Genomic DNA, 16,908 nt, shown 5'->3' with positions numbered 1-16,908 from the left:
ATAAGTCAGATCATATGGTATTCGTCTTTCTCTATCTGACTTATTTCACTTAGCATAATGCCCTCAAGTTCCATCCATGCTGTCACAAATGGCAAGATTTCTTCCTTTATTATGGATGAATAATATTTCACTGTATATATGTGTATATATATATACACCACATTTATATGTATAATACATATATTATTTTTATATATATACCACTATATATATATATATATATATACACATACACATATCCACCACATTTTCTTTATCTATTCATCCACTGATGGACACTTAGGTTGCTTCCATGCCTTGGCTATTGTAAATAATGCTGCAATGAACACAGGGTGCATATATCTTTTTAAGTTAGTGTTTTCATTTCCTTCGGACAAATACCCAGGAGTAGAATTGCTGGATCATAGAGTAGTTCTATTTTTAAATTTTTTAAGGACCTTCATACTGTTTTCCATATTAGCTGCACCAATTTACGTTCCCACCAACAGTGCACAAGGGTTCCCTTTTCTCCACATCCTTACCAACACTTGTGATTTCTTGTCTTTTTGATAATAACCATTCTAATAGATGCGAAGTGATATCTCATTGCAGTTTTGATTTGTATTTCTCTAATGATTAGTGATATTGAGCACTTTTTGATGTACTTACTGCCATTTTAATTGGAAAAATGTCTATTCAGGTTCTCTGCACATTTTTAAATTGGATTATTTAGTTTTTTGCTATTGATTTTGTGAGTCCCTTATCAGATATATGATTTGCAAATATTTTCTCTCATTTGGTAGGTTGCCTTTTCATTTTGATGATGGTTTCCTTTGCTGTTTTAGTTTGATGTAGTCCCATTTGTTTCTTTTTGCTTTGGTTGCCTTTCCTTTTGGTCTCAAATCCAGAAAATCATCACCAAGACCAATGTCAAGGAGCTTTCTGCCATCGGCTCTTAATTAACAAATAAAAAGGCAAATAACTGCGACTCCTATTGGAATATTGGATGAGATCTGACAAGCCTAACTCAGTATGTTACAAATGACTATGGCTATAAAATCCCAAGCATTAAAAAATATATATCACTAATATTAATAAGGATACAGGATAACAGGCACTCTCATATACTACTGGTGAAACTTAAAACTGTTAAGCCTTTTCTGGGGTGTTAACACCCTAGAAAAGTTATTTTTCTAAATAACTTTAGAAAAAACATTATATCTGTTTTGAGCCAACAAATGTTAATAAAAATGACATAATAAATAATTTAAATTCTTAGGGTTTCCCTTTTCAAAATTGTATAAACTTAGCAAACAATCAAAGTTATGTTTCATAATAATTATCATATGTGTGAAATTTCATTACCTTTCTTAACATTCAAAACATAGACTTTTAAAACTGTATTTAACTTTTAATTATTTAATTCCATCTAGACCATGAACTTTGAAGAAAAGTACTATCTGGGAATTCTTCACAGTTTATAAAGATAAGTTGAAAACAAAAATGTCAACTATATTTTTTAATTATTGAAATTATTGTTATAGACTTCCAAGCACCAGTTTTAATTGGCCATAGGACTTCCCGTAGGTCCACCTGGTGCCCATGATGTATTAGTCCAGGAGAAAAAAATGACATTTTTCCTTGGTCCACTCATTTATCTCATGCACACAGGAGTAAGTTTGCCTTTTGCCATGGTAGAAAGCAATTACCTCACAACCAAGATAATTTAGATACCCTGATACCAAAATATCTACAGAGTATCCAGATAAAATTAAATTCCAGAACCCCTCCCTCTTGTTTTCAAACTGCGTATTGCATTATCCTTAGTCATTCCCTTATCTTTTGCTTGCTTGGATCTATTTAAGCCACAGAAGATCCACTTTTTACTTTCTGCAACAGCCTTCGCCCTCTCCCCAACTTTTATTTTCCTGCTTGAGATACCACACTCCCAGGATGTGCTGCAGCCAGGCCACTTTGCAGAAGTTCACTGCTCCAGCCACATCAGCAAGCCTCAAATCCCACATCTCAAAGGAACTTTAAAAACTGAGCCAGGGGCCGGCTCCGTGGCTGAGTGGTTAAGTTCGCCCACTCCGCTGCGGCAGCCCAGGGTTCAGATCCTGGGCGCGGACATGGCACCACTCGTCAGGCCACGTTGAGGCGGCGTCCCACATCCCACAACTAGAAGGACCTGCAACTAAGATATACAACTGTGTACGGGGGTTTGGGGAGATAAAACAGAAAACAAAAAAAGAAGATTGGCAACAGTTGTTAGCCTAGGTGCCAATCTTTAAAAAAAAAAAACAAACAAAAAAAACTGAGCCAGACAAAAAAATCTTAGAGTATCCTGGCTAGAAACTGGTGCCTTTGTCAGCTTGGAAATCCAGGTTTGCCTGAGCTCTGAGGGGCCACAACAGCTGGGCCCAGAGGTGCCTTCCAGGAGCAGTAAGTCCAGGATGCACCTGATCATCTCTGGGCATATAACTCTAGAAACATTGCTAAATTTTTAACCAATGCTAATAAATCTCTTATTCACTTTTAAACTTACGTTTTTGTTCTTATGTTTTTCAACCCAGACAACCCACACAGCCTAGATTAAGAAATGGATCAAACATGAGAGATAGGATTTTATTTCCTGGTATCTTTGAGTTGGTATCTGTGACGTGACCCCCTCATGCCCTCCAATGATCAGTGGGTTGACACATGGATAAAGCAGAGTATATGATGCCCGAGGAGGACCTTGGCCTTTCACATTATCTGGATAGTTAGCAACCAAAGACTCATCCAGGTAACCAATCTTCCAGCTCAGGCCTATCCTGCTAAGTCAAAACCTTCCTTTCTCTCTCCTCCAAAGGCATCCAAGTCCACATCCATCCATCCCCAACAGGTCTCACCTGCCTCCCTTGGTCTCGGAAGAACTCTCCAGTATTCTCGATGACCTGTTCATCTGACAGCTGGGAATAAGGCTGCTCCTGGCAAAAGGTGAAAGTCTCCCACAGAGTCACCCCAAAGGCCCAAACATCACTTGCTGTAGTGAATTTGCCCTGTTTAAGTAAGGAAAAGAAGAGAAAATCAGTATAACCTGTGCACAACAAGAGCAGGTTAGATTTTTTTTTTCTCCTTCTTCTGTCCAAAATCCCCCAGTACATAGCTGTATATTCTAGTTGCAGGTCCTTCCAGTTCTGCTATGTGGGATGCTACCTCAGCATGGCCTGATGAGCGATGCTAGGCCCGCACCCAGGATCCGAACCGGCAATACCCTGGGCTGAGGATGTGCAGCGTGCGAACTCAAGCACTCAGCCATGGGAACAGCCCCCAGGTTAGATTTTTATAATCTAGAGTTATCCCCATTCCCCTACACAGGGCAAGGAATGCTGACCCTACGTACCACGCACCCCTGCCTACATGTCAGTTGCTAGGGTAGGGCTTACAAACGCTGGGAACTCACCAGTAAGATGCTCTCCCAAGACATCCAGCGGATAGGGAGCACTGCCCGGCCCTGGATCCGGTAGTAGTCACCACTGTACAGGTTTCTGCTCATTCCGAAGTCAGCTATCTTGATGGTATAGTTCTTACCCACTAGGCAGTTTCGTGTAGCCAGGTCTCGGTGGACAAAATTAAGAGAGGAAAGGTACTTCATGCCAGAGGCAATCTGGGTAGCCATAAACTTCAGGTTGGCATAACTGAGGAAATATGAAACAAGAGGGAAAGTAACCTATGGAAAAAGGAAGCCATGAAAGGTACACATCTGAAGTTGATGCTAACGAACTGGGGTTTAAATCTCAACATCCCTTCTCTATTCTTCATGAATCCCTTTGTTTTCCCTCAAAGTGCAGTCACTCCATTATTCCCTGCACGCTATCCTCGCCCACCATCCCAGAACATTGATGAACCTTAAGCTTCACCACTCCCCATCTTCATCCCCCAGGTTAATCTCATGAACACAAGGAAGAGAAGGAACACCTGGCTTATTTACCTGACTGTGGGTACATTGCTGGAGGAAGAACTGGGAGGCTCATGGCGGGAAAGAAACTGATTGAGATCTCCATTCTCCATGTACTCAGTGATCATGCACAGAGGATCATCAGTGATGCACACAGCTAGAAGACGGATGATGTTTGGGTCCTTGAGCCGGGACATGATCTTTATCTCCTTAAGAAAATCATTCCTTTGGAGGACACAGACGTAGATAAACCCAGAGGTTGCAAGAATTAGAATCAAGAGGAGGAAGAAGACACAGCAAAGTCTAGTCCTACCCATGACACCAAGTCTTGTTTCCCTTTGGACAGGCTTTGAGAGGGTAGAGAATTGGCACTTGGAAACTGTCTCATTCTAGTCATCCTGGAATATGATGCACCCTTACTCAACTGCAATCTTTGAGAACGTGAACCATGGCTTATTCACGTTTGTATCCCTAGTATCCAGCAAAAGACCTGCCACATAGAAAATGATGACTATTTGCTGAATCAAATATATGCTGCTGAAAAGTACTCTGTGGAATGAAACTTTTCATTCTGGAAATCACACCTTAAGTGTGCTGGGGTATTTAACTTTTTAAAAAGCTGTGGAGTGATTCTCTTAAGAAAGTGAAGAAACTTTTGAGAAAGTGAATAATCACCCTCTGGTTTATTTGATAATTCTTTATTTTCTCATACTGGCTTTTTCTTTATACAGGGTACACCAGCAGCCAGTTGCAACATACATTTAGTAGCCTGTTCAAAGCAGAGCAGTTTAAAGGTCTTGGTGTCAGTGGGGGGTTATTTCAAAAGATGTACTCACTTGACCAAGACTAGTATCTGTTTGAGTAAATGGTGACAGGCACCCTTGAGTCACAAAGTGGGCTGTAACCTTCCCAGTAACATTATTTGAATTAGTGAGACCAGTAGCCCACATTCTCACAACTGTTGGAGCAGATCAGTTATAAGTCTTCTGTGAGCTTTCTAGGAATCCTGGACTGCAAGTCATAGCATGTCAATATAAAACCCTTGAAATCAGTGTAGTCCTGAGGCAACACCTCCCCTCTTTCATTCTCCCTTCTATCCCAAACCGGAGGTTTCCATGGCTTGGCAGGGCCCAGAGTCTAGGCCACCCACAACTGTTAAATGGAGTGGGCACAGGTGGAGGGACACCAAACCTCACCAACCAAAACAATGGGTAAAGACTCTGTCATATCCTGTGGTTCTTCTTTCTCCTTACCACTTTCTCCAATCATGTGCTAAAATCAATATTAGGAATACTCCAGCTCTCTAGGGGAACCAGAGGATGTCACTTTTCATTCATACTAGTATCCTTAAGATCGAAATTCTCAGTTAAAATTCCAAAACCTCCACAGTTCCATTCCCTTGTATTTCTGTCTTCTTCATTCCACATCCTGCCAGTTGCAAGACTTTTAATGGAACCCTACGACATTTCTTGAAATTTACAATAATTTCGGGAATAGGGATAACAAACTTTCTCTCACTTTGAATATCAATGAGACAAATCAGGCCAACACAAATGGGAACATGCATTTGTTACCCAGATGTGCAGATTTCTCTGAGACACATCCACCAGCTTGCAATCAGCATGCCTCTCTGGGTGAGGATTAACTCACCATTACTGTAATGAAAGGCTGTCAGACAACGAAGTATGGCTGGAAACTGCAATTTATGCAATTAGCCAGTTTGGAAAACTGCTAAAGGACTGTGGATCCTTTTGCTTTGAGGTCCATGGATACTTTTCCGAGTAGAGGTAGCTTCTCATTTTGGGGCTTGCTGGACACAGAAGAAAAGAAGCATAAAAGAGAAAAAAAGGGATGAGAAAGTAAACAGAAATGGGAAAAAAAGAAGAATGGAGGAGACTTAGCAAGAAAGATGTGCATGATTTTCAAAAGTTTGCCAAGAGGAGGTAATGACATTCAGGAGTATGTCTGTACATAATGATTGAAGTACACATTCAGACTGTTGTGTATGTTGGAAAGTACAGTGCTGTGAAAAGTGGGGTAGGAAGTAAATATGTAGCAAATACAGTGGGAAATGTACATTTGTGTTTGAGAAAGATGGAGAACAAAGATGACCCATCAGAAAAATAAAGCATAACAATGAAAATGCGAGGCAGCTCACAGACCTTCCGATCTCAAAAGAAAAAATTGCTCAGAAGTTTCCAGGAGTGTTCCTGATCCTGAGGATGAAATACATAAAGGAAAATTCAAAATGCAGACCACAGACCTGGCATTCTTGTTGGCATCTGCTCGGAGCATTTTCACGGCCACCAGGACAGGCTGGTTGGCACTGACATCTAGGGCAAAATCTTTGTCTTTGAATTTTTCCATTCCCTCCACTTCACAGAGATGAACCTAGACAAAAGTCATCTATCTCAGCATCATCATTGCTCCTGAAGATGTCTCAGTACTCTTGTTGGGCATTTCCTGGAGATAAACTAACTCTTACAACTCAAGAAAAATCATCAAAAGATCAGTAAGAAGATATGTGTAACATATCTTTGATTCAAATAATTGATTAGAAAACAATGGTAAAGTATCCAGCTAATATGATATGTTACTGCTTTATAAAAGAAATATACATTGACTGGCACATTAAATATGTGAATGAATGAATCTATTACATAATATTTTATTACAGCATGGCCCACTATAAAATGCCATTCAGTATAAATGTTGGAACTCTGATTCAAGGAAGTTTAGTTATTGGATCATACAACCCTAGGGGAATTTCCTTTCTAAGGTAATCCCTTGGTATAGGATGAGCATTAGAAGTAACCCCTATGTATTATAACAGTATAACGAGTTTGTGTTCTCAACCCTGGGGACAGAAGGAGTGCATAAAACACCACAACAGATACCACAGACCCTTCAACTCCACCAGCGCCAAACCTCCCCAAGGGTAAAGCATGCCACCCACCCTGAAAACCAATAAATCATTCTTATTAAACTTAAATCATTGCTTTGAGTTCTCAGAAGGTTCATGTAACTGACATAAGAGTGAAAAGTCCAATATTACATGCATCACTCTGAGGGCAATTAAGAAGCGTGCTCCTCCTTATCTTAGTTGGTGACTCAGTCCCTAGTGGCTGGTTCTGGGACCAAAGGCAGGAAGGAGGTTGTTTTTGACCATTTTACATGAAACTCCCATTAAAAAGAAAAAAACAAAGTGGCTATCAAATAGCAGGGTGTTCTTGGACAGTTTATAAAAGATGATCACATCTTTATGGGTCTCCACCCTCTGTAACCTATTGTAAAAATTTTTGAAAATATTGACTATTTTTCAGGATAACTGAAGTCTAGTGACTTGTCTGCTTTAAAAACTCCTATACAACAATCAGAAGACCCAGAAATTCCACAGCTATTTGAGAAAGATGAGGTTGATCCAATTCTAGTCTTCTAGAGGACAATGCAAGGAAAGACAAGTGGAGGAGACATTCAGGTGTGAATCCACTTTGAAAGGGACACTTTGCTCTACCAACCATTTTTATTCAGTCACTTCCTTTGAGCTACCAAGAACTGGAGGGCCCACTCAAAGATTCAACTCACCTCCCCAAACTGGCCTTCTCCCAGCTTCTCCTTGAAAGTTAAGAGTTTCCTGGGGAACTCTTCCACAGCCACGTCTTTTCCTGAGAGCAGGTCCATGGTAACAGCAGGCACTGAGTAGGTGTTGCCTCCAGTCACCCCCTGGAGGTTTACAATGTCAGCTTCTGCATAATGGGGCACCCCCTCAGGCCCATTGGGCTGGACAGGCTTCACAACGCCACTGCAGCCTGGGAAGACAATGGCAATGAGTCTCATTCCAAGGGGCATCTTTGGAGATATCTTCAAGGAAGAAAATCTGAGAGGAGGGCTAGAACATGCCCTTAAGACAGCTTAATCTACTCCATGACATTCTTATTTAGAGAATGGTTCCTCTAGACACCCTTGGGGCCTTCAGAATGCAGGGCATCAGTTTATCTTCTTATTCTCCTCATATTACATGGTCATTAACAATCTCCTTGACTAATCTTGCAGAGCTGTGGTGAAGCGATGAAAAGGTTCACGATATATAAGAGTGGGAATATTAAAAGTTGAAGATTTAATAGCATATTTTCTTAATTTTAAGACACTCTCACTGATTTAATAGCCTATTTTAGGGATTAAAAAACTTTCTGATTAAATTTATATGATCTAGTTTAACACGCATCTGACTTAAAATATGAGGGGAGAGGGATATTTTAGACTTCAGAAACTAGGCACATTACTTCAGTTCAGCCTAGGAAATAAATTAGTTTATATTTTTTTCTTGCTGTCTCTGTAAAATTTCCTGAGTTCAATCTCTTTCAAAGTTTGCTATCCATTGAGTGATGAATCCGTGTCAGTTTCCTTTCTTTCTTCAGAAAGACTCCTTGGAAAGTCTATGCTTTCACATTTAGTCCTGTCTCCTTCTCCACCTAACTCTCTCCTGAACACCACAAGTCTTCTTCTATTGACTTGGGCCACTTTCAGTTGCTAATCTCATGGAAAAGCTGATCTGAGCCTCAGTGATGACCCTAGAGTCCCTTCTGATGTCACTCTGCTCCACTTTTTAAAAACATTGGGATGTGAATCAATTGGCACTGTTTTACCAAAGCAATGCTTTTATGGAAAAGGCAAGAAATACCTACTCTCGTAACAAAATCTTGTGTTATTCCAATAAATTTTCACCAAAGAGAAATCAACAAAAATTAGATAATTCAATTATCCAGATGGCTAAGAAACTGGGAATCGCTGGATGTCTTTAGCTTCATTTATTATTATTTTTTCCAAGTGAAATTCTAGTCCTGAATTTACCCCAAATGATGTTTGGTATTGGGTGCATACTCTCTGGGGGCCTTCTCAATTTACTCTTACGTAAAAGGAGGAGACTGAACTAGTTGGGCTGTTTATGTTCTTCCGGTGTTAACACCTTAGTAACTCTTTTTATTTTCTTCCTCTTTTGACTGTGGGTCCTTCCAAACATCTGCTATTTACAGTAGCAAAGGAGAAGCCCTCAGATTAGGCTATGAGCAGCAGCAGACCAAGTCTAGAAAGAGAGGGTGAACTTCTCAGGAGAATGTAGACTTCTCTAGACTGAAACTAGATTTGGTTGAGTAGGAGCAATAGTGTCACACCTTCATAATGCTTATCAAAGCTTCTCCCTCAATTCTCTGCCCACTGTTTCATCCTCACCTGACTCTTCCTCCCCTGGAGCAAATTCCGGAAGTTTTCGTATCAGCCTGGATGGCTCCTGGTAGTCAGGGCGAAGGGGAAAGATGCGATCATAAGTGGAGTTGGATTCCTGCTCACTTGGTGATGAGGAACGGTTATTGTTGAACATGCTGGACTCGCTTGGCAGGGAAAGGCTGACTGTCATTTCATCATCCAGCATCCTCCGGGAAGCCTGAAGGAGAAGGATAAGGAGAAAGGCATGTTAGTACAAAGGGGATCATCACGTCCTCTTCTTAAACTCAGCTCTTCCACTCAGATGAAATAACTCATTAATACTCAAACTGCAGAAGCACTGAAAGTGACAGGAACGCCATCTGTTCTACAAATGCCTATGTTGTAGAAACTTAGAATAATCCTTCATTTCTTCAAGACAGAATTTGACCTCCAAATTTCTACACTGCCAACATTCATTAACTTTCATTGAAGCATTCATAAGCAGTATTTCCACGATGTTATAACAACCTATCAGGAGCCAATCAAAGGACTTCTCAATCTTACAGAGTTTTCAATGTCCTATTAAACAATGGATTTTGCTGACTTATCCTACAACTGCTTTGATTTTGTGTAGACATAAATTACTGATTTATTACTGATCACTCTGGCACTGTAGGTTAAGGTAATACCCCCTCGACCCTGCAGTTTTATGAACCAAAAGTAAAATGGCTACAAAATAGGAAAGGAAAGCCCTAAGCGTCTGGAAATATCAAGGTGAATTACACCTAATATAAGAATAAGAAGAATAAAACAGCTAATTGTTTCGGCATTCTATCTAATGTGACCTGCCTGCCTTCGAAAGGAAAATTCCAGAATCTGAATATATATAACTATTTGGATTTAACCATATCAAATGCTCCACTCCAGCAAATACACTTTAGATGCTCAATGAAGAAACTTAGATGTCTGCCTCATCCCCTAGACCGAAAGATTCTTTGTTACAGTAATATCCCCAACACTGAGCATGGAGCCCAGCACATAGAAGGTATTCAATAAATATGGGTAGAGTTTCTCAAAGAAAGAATGCTGAGGACACCATCAAAATTATCCTACAAATAATGCTATAATATAAAGCTGTTTGGAGGAATGTTTCTTGGAATTTATGTATATGCTTGAGGGTTTTCCACAGAAAATTCTGGCCCCAGGAAGAAATCCTTTGTCATTTCAGAGCATCTTGAGTTATCTTACTCAGGATGTACAGCTGTAGAAAGAATTTCTTGAAGGGCCAAGTTAAATATTCAAGGGCCAAATTTTTGCTTTCCCTTTTACCCAGAGAGTCTCCAATTGAACATTCCTCTTCAGCCCATGAATATATTCCAATGGGACCCAGAAGAAAAATCCAGACAGGTATGGTAAGTTCTGGCTCAAAGAGAAAAACAGCTCATAGAGTAGAGTACACAGACCCTCCCCCCTAACTAAAATTCAGTCATAACAGACTGTTCAATATGGACATACACCAGCTTCAAGCTTTCCAATGAACCTTCAGATCACCAGCTCCCAACGCTACCACTCTTAACTATTCCTCACCTTGGAATTTAGATACCCAGAGTGTTCCAGAATTCTGGAAAGGTTTTGATAAAAGAAGAAAGAAGAAAAGTTTGATACTGCCTCATCATGCCAGTGGTAAGCTCTCTATGGATTCGGCTTTTCAGTCTTCAGTCTCTGTTAATGGACTGAAAGCTTTGTATTAGGTAAAGTGTTTACGGACTGATGATAAGGTCCTTGTGGGAAGCAAAAAGACCCTCTCTTCTGTGAAATATTCCTGTCCAAAAGCCTTAAAATAAACCTCAACCATCTCCACTGAATGTGGAACAGATTAGAAGGAATTTCAGGCTACTTGCCTGGATCTTTCCCTCACTTCTCTGATTTGAGCCCCTTCCTTCCTTTCCTACACTCAAAGAGTTCTGGAGATTCATGTCCATCGTCATGGTGCTCTTGCCCCTCTTCTGGCATGTACTCCACATAGGCTCTACCCTCCCCCCTGTTCCCTACCTGTGATGGGCAGTTCAAAGCCTCACAGCCCAGAGTTTCTATGGCCTCTCACAGTCCAGGTCTATTTGAAGTCATTGAACAGGGAAGGGATCCATGGCCAAAGGTATAAACACTTAATCAGCAGCAGAACCCAAGAGCATCACATACTTAGTAACAGTGCCCAGAGAGCTGCTATTTGGCCTAAGAAACCAAGAAAAGTCATAGATATTCCTTCTTTGGTGGAATGCACATATTTTGGAAAAAAAGAAGTCAACATATTTCAATATTGACAATTGGAATGAGCATAGAAAACAGGATATTAGCTGAAGGACTTTGAGCATATCACATTTTCTCATCAGAAAAACAGTTAAATATAACTGCTATGCCTAACTCACCATTATTCAATGAGATTCGAGTAAAATGATACATGCGAAAAAAAGTCTTCGTAGATTGTAAAGTGTTAAACAAATGTAATAAAAATTTATTCAGATAATTTGGCCTGGATAAAAAGAATCTGAGGAGGGACTCAGGTGTGCATAGTCATAACTTTCAAGTACACAAAGAAGTAGGAATAGAATTGTGAGAAACTTGGCTTGGATATTAATGAGACTGGCTGTTTTTCTACATACACACACACACACACATACACATACTCAAACCAAACAAGCAAACAGAAAAGGAAGACAAGGAACAGCATTATCAGAAATTTTAGCTAGGTATTGGTTGTGCATCAGAATTACTTGTTAATTTTTTAAAAAATACAGATGCCTGCACTCTCTCCCAAATTCAGTGAATCTAAATCTTCAAGGGGGATGCCCAAGTTGAAATTCAATGTTTTGGGAAGAGTTTTCTGATCTAGCTAGGGAGGTTCCAAGATCTCCATTCTAAAAATAAGAAAATGGACTTAGCTTATTCTTTTCTGCCTACTCTCAGGAACAAGCTTCTCCATTCCTGTGCTTCTTGGTAGCCTCAGTTAACTCTGAGCATTGACAAATTTTTGTAATTTGCCAGTTACTCCCAGGATAACAGTGGCTTAGGAAAGGGAAGAGCAGCTTCCTAACCCATGATTGTTCTGCACCTCCTCACCTTCTCCAGCATTTTCTGCCAGAACTGCCTCCAGAGGATGATGACAATGATGGCCAGGAGGATAAATATAATGGCCACCAGGCAGCCAATCAGGATCCGAGTGTTGCTGTCATCAACTTTAAGCATTGGATCTGTGACCAGGAAGAAAAAGATGGAGAATATTATCATTTCATGGGACAAGGAAAAGTATGAGGGATTGGACCGGATACAAGGAGGTAAAACCTTTTCCTTCAGGATAATTCCACAAAATGCACTGTAACATTTCTGCTTCCTCTTGGTCTTGCTACTTTTGTATTACTTTGCTCCTATATCCTACAGACCTCCTCTATGGGACAGTAGCCTCTTCATCCTCATGTATCAGACTGGATAATGGAGAGGTTTTCCATTTGTCCCAAAATTTTGCTCCTTTATTATCACAGCCTAGGTCTACTGACTCCTAATCACACCTCGTGAAAAACAGATGAAGAACCAGTTTCACAATTTGCATTCTTTGAGACAAGCCAAGGTTCCTGAGTCCCCTTTGGAGACACTCGATCATACGTGTTTCCCAGATTGCTGCCTCATATGGCCAGTGACTGTCTGAAGCAATGGATATACTTTTTAAAAATTATTTTATTGAGGTCATATTGGCTTATAACATTGTGCAAATTTCAGGTGTACACAATAGCCAAGACGTGGAAACAACCCAAGTGCCCATCAACAGATGAAGTGATAAAGAGGATATGGTATATAGGTATATACATATATATATATATATATATAATGAAATACTACTCAGCCATAAAAAAGACAAAATCATCCCATTTGCCACAACATGGATGGACCTTGAGGGTATTATGTTAAGTGAAATAAGGCAGACAAAGACAAACACCATATGATTTCACTCATGTGTGGATATACTTTTGCATATGTCTCTCCAATTAGTGAGACTAGAATTTTGTTTCACAGACTTCCACTCTTTCATTGAGATCCCCACTATGAGTCTTACCTAGAAATGTCCCTTTCCCTGTTCTTGCCTCAAGCTTCCCAAACTTTCATGGAACAATTGGAACAATGCTAGACTCTGCCTGGGCTGAAGAATCACATGAACCAGCAGGAAAGAGAGTAAGTTTAGGCCCTTAACTTTGGAGGTGAACTGCCCTATCTTTCCAGGGCTACTCTTCACACAAACCTGCCTGGGACCGAGCCTCCTACACAGACAGTCAGGCCTTTGCAAATCTCCACCCTTCTCCATCCTCCAGGAGATCACTTCCACTTAGTTTTTATAACTAGGAATCACACGTACCGTAGGTGGTGGGTGCCACAGGCAAGGTGGGCAGGGCTCCAGAGTTGTTGTACATTGCAGCATCTGTTACAAAACAAGGGTAAGTCAGAGCTGGGAGAAGACAGCTATGCAGTGGTTTTTCTGAAGGCAGACTGTGAGCAAGCACATTGTGAAATCAGCTTAGTGGGTTGCCACTAGCCTTTCTTAAAAATGAAATCACGTAATATAGTAAATTAAAAAATACCACCATTCATCTATGTGGTAAGGGAAACTTTTCTTTTGTAAAATTTTTGTTTAACTTATCACGTACTAGGTGTCATGGTACAAAAAGTTTAAGAAACAGTGGTTGAGAAGAGTGTGACCACACATTATAATAAAGTGTGCATAGGAAATGAGACTCAAATTCAGCAAAACACAGAGAAAATACAGTGGCTAAGTGGGCATGGAATAGACATAGTGCTAAGATGCTCTTTCCTTCAAGGAAATTAAATTGTTTATAAAAGGGTTTTCACTATGCTTTATTGCCCTAGCCCTTTAATTTATAAATTAAGGCTTCATCCTTATAGATTATTGATATTACAATGCCCTTTGCTGTGATGTTGCAGCTTCTTAGACCCCAAAAGCGTATTTGCCAGATTGATGTTGGCAACTCATTTTGCCCTCTGATTTGTCTAATCAAGGAGGCCAAGAATTAGAATATGTATTTCCCTTCCAAGAAACATTTTCTCCAGAAATCCTAATTTTTCTTCTTCTCAGCACTATTATATAAATAGGGAGGTATTTGGCATCTACATGAATGGGTCCTCTGGCTCCACAGAAAATTAATATTGTCACGACATTGGATTTAAAGTTTAGGAGATTCCAGAAGCCAAAAACTATCATCCAAAGCTATAATTAGCTACGATAAGATAAGTGTACCAATTACTCTGCTGAGAGAATCCTTGAGCATGGATGGAAATCTATTGTCCCCCAGTTAACACTTACGATGTAAATGACACTGCCTTTGAACATCTAAATTTCTGCTCTTAATAAAAACTTCACATAAAATAATCAGTCATTTACTCTTAGATTAAATCATTATAACAGAAGGCATTGAGGCACCAAACCTGTTTTTCTAAGCATATGTTCTATATCCTTATCAGTACATCTTAATGAGCAAACCATCTCACAATTTTCTTCTTTTAAAAATCTAATCAGGAAGTATGCGATCTTCTGGCTTATCTTTAAATTAGTCTCTCCTCCTCTCTTCTGTTATTTTTTGCTTATATGTGCTTTTCTTCCACTCTTTTGACACTGTGCGTTACAAATTACTCTCTAGTGGCCTTTCTCCTTCTGACCACTTATCGTTGGTGCCACTTTGAGCATCTTTTGAAAAGTCATTGTATAGAGTTTGTATCCCCATCTAAATTATGGTGGTATAGACAATTTCCTAAATGCCTTTTAACTTTTCAAGACTAAGCACAGTCCCTATTGCCCAGTTTGTGGTCTCTAAATACCATTCCCCACTCAAAGGAACCAACACTGCTTGAGGAAGTAGTTGATTTCACATCTAGGGCAGTAAATGTTCAAAATGAGCTTGGGGCATCTTGCTATTTCAGAAACTAAGATAGTTATGAAAAGCTTATAGGGTCCAATCCAAAGAACACGGAGCCAGCTTAAAGGTGTGTGCACTGGTCAAACATAGGACAATTTGAGCATCAAAAAGAAGGATAATAGCAATTGACTAAACATATTGAATTTATAAAAAGAAATGAATGCATAATGATGCTGAAAAAAAACAAGGATGAAAATCAAAACTCAGTAGACACCATGGAAGGTTGCTAGGGCATCAACTCATTACTCAAAATTGATGAGGAGAAATAATTAATCATGTAATACTGCCCTTCCAAGGTGAACTGTACCTCAGGGTGAACAAGTACCTGAGGAATAGTTCTTCTATTCAGAAGAAATTCAGCTAATAAATGCAGAAGGAATAACAGAATTAGGAAATCACCATTTGGCAATCCCCAGTGAAATAAGTAATTCGAGCAGTGGTCATCAGTGGAGGGTAAAACCTAAGGTAGAAGTTTGTGGGGAAATTTCCCCTGAAGAGGTAACCACCTGAGCATCACTAATATCTCAGCGTCACTAAAAGTCAGAGAATCTAGCATCGCATCCCAGTGATGGGGCTCAACACCAAGTACACAGCACTATCTACGAAAAATCCTTGATAAAAATAAATACTGAGCTTGATTCAAATTAGCCTGTAGATATAATCTCCAGTCTACTGGATGACAGAAGGTAGAGGCTACAAATCAATGTTATTTATTTATAAATTTTCATTTAAACATTTTAGTAGTGCTCATTAGGTGTGCTTCCCCTTAACTGACTTAATTTATACAAAGTTTTTAACACATTGGACTCATTATTTTAAATCCTTTATCTTACACCTCTTTTAGGCAAATACGTGAGAGCCAAGTAAATATTCTGTCCACTTCCAGTCTCATCTCTGCCCTTCCACACTTAAAACTAGTTGCACAAAAGATTCCCTCTATCCACCAAGGAGAAGCCACCTGTACGAGCCTCCTCCTCCCAGAGACCTGCCCATGAGAAGCTCCAGACATGTGCCTGCCTCCCTCACTACCCTGCTCCCACTTCCCCTAGGGCCCCTGAGCTCCCAACCTGACTGGAAGGTGATCTCACTGAACATCATCCAGGTGTCAGCAAAATGGTATTGGCACTTGATGGCACTGGCCATGCGGTGATGGAGAGGCACAGTGACGAAGCGAGCACTGGGGTTGACGTCATCCAGGACAAGGGGAAAGGAGACCGCATTAGGTTCCCATTCATTGGCCTCAGAGCGGAAGTAGCACTGTACCTCCTTAAAGATCTTCACACCTTTAGCAAACATGTTGTTGCAGTGGACCTGGCAGAGAAAGAGGCATGTGAGTGACAGCTGACACTGCTAGGTGGCATGGGGACACAGTGCAAGCTAACCCAGTAACATACTAAACAGTTTCTGTAAGTACCACCCTTGGTGAAGAGTTGGTACTCTGCGTCTTTTGGATTTTCCCTTCCAGGAACTTCACAATGCCAGTGATACATTGGTCTAGCCTTATAAAGCCTGGGTGGCTATCTCAGTCCCTTCTAGGCAACTGTGTGCCTCTGGCCACCTCATTTCGTGTTGCTGGGTGTACTTTCCTCATCTGTTAAATGAGGTCTGGACCAACATGTTCCCAGGTACTTCCCTGCCCTTAACACTCTCAAGCCTATAAATCCTCTCAAACACAGTTGCCGTCTACCAGAATCAAGCTATTCTGAACTAGGGTAAGAGGAAGACCTCCATTGTCCTTCCTCCTACATATATTCCAAAGCCAGTCCATTCCTTCCAACAAGTTTAGTTGGGAAACCTGAAATAATACACAAT

The 16,908-nt window shown here is 40.3% G+C and overlaps 1 protein-coding gene across 3 annotated transcripts in view; it reads right to left on the bottom strand.

Moving 5' to 3' along the window:
- Positions 1–16,908, bottom strand: part of DDR2 (discoidin domain receptor tyrosine kinase 2) — a 158,987-nt gene that overhangs the window by 8,207 nt on the left and 133,872 nt on the right. For all 3 annotated transcript variants that reach the window (XM_046681098.1, XM_046681099.1, XM_046681097.1), the window contains 9 exons: positions 16,164–16,407; positions 13,524–13,586; positions 12,239–12,369; positions 9,149–9,359; positions 7,505–7,728; positions 6,183–6,310; positions 3,953–4,144; positions 3,425–3,659; positions 2,871–3,020 (listed from right to left, as the gene is read on the bottom strand). In XM_046681098.1, coding sequence (XP_046537054.1) covers positions 2,871–3,020; positions 3,425–3,659; positions 3,953–4,144; positions 6,183–6,310; positions 7,505–7,728; positions 9,149–9,359; positions 12,239–12,369; positions 13,524–13,586; positions 16,164–16,407 — 1,578 coding nt within the window. The remainder of the gene's footprint in view (positions 1–2,870; positions 3,021–3,424; positions 3,660–3,952; positions 4,145–6,182; positions 6,311–7,504; positions 7,729–9,148; positions 9,360–12,238; positions 12,370–13,523; positions 13,587–16,163; positions 16,408–16,908) is intronic.

Source organism: Equus quagga, chromosome 13 (assembly GCF_021613505.1).
Source record: "Equus quagga isolate Etosha38 chromosome 13, UCLA_HA_Equagga_1.0, whole genome shotgun sequence".
Classification (NCBI taxonomy): domain Eukaryota; kingdom Metazoa; phylum Chordata; class Mammalia; order Perissodactyla; family Equidae; genus Equus; species Equus quagga.
The sequence above is the reverse complement of the archived record's forward strand: the minus strand, read 5'-3'. Positions and strand labels throughout refer to the sequence as shown.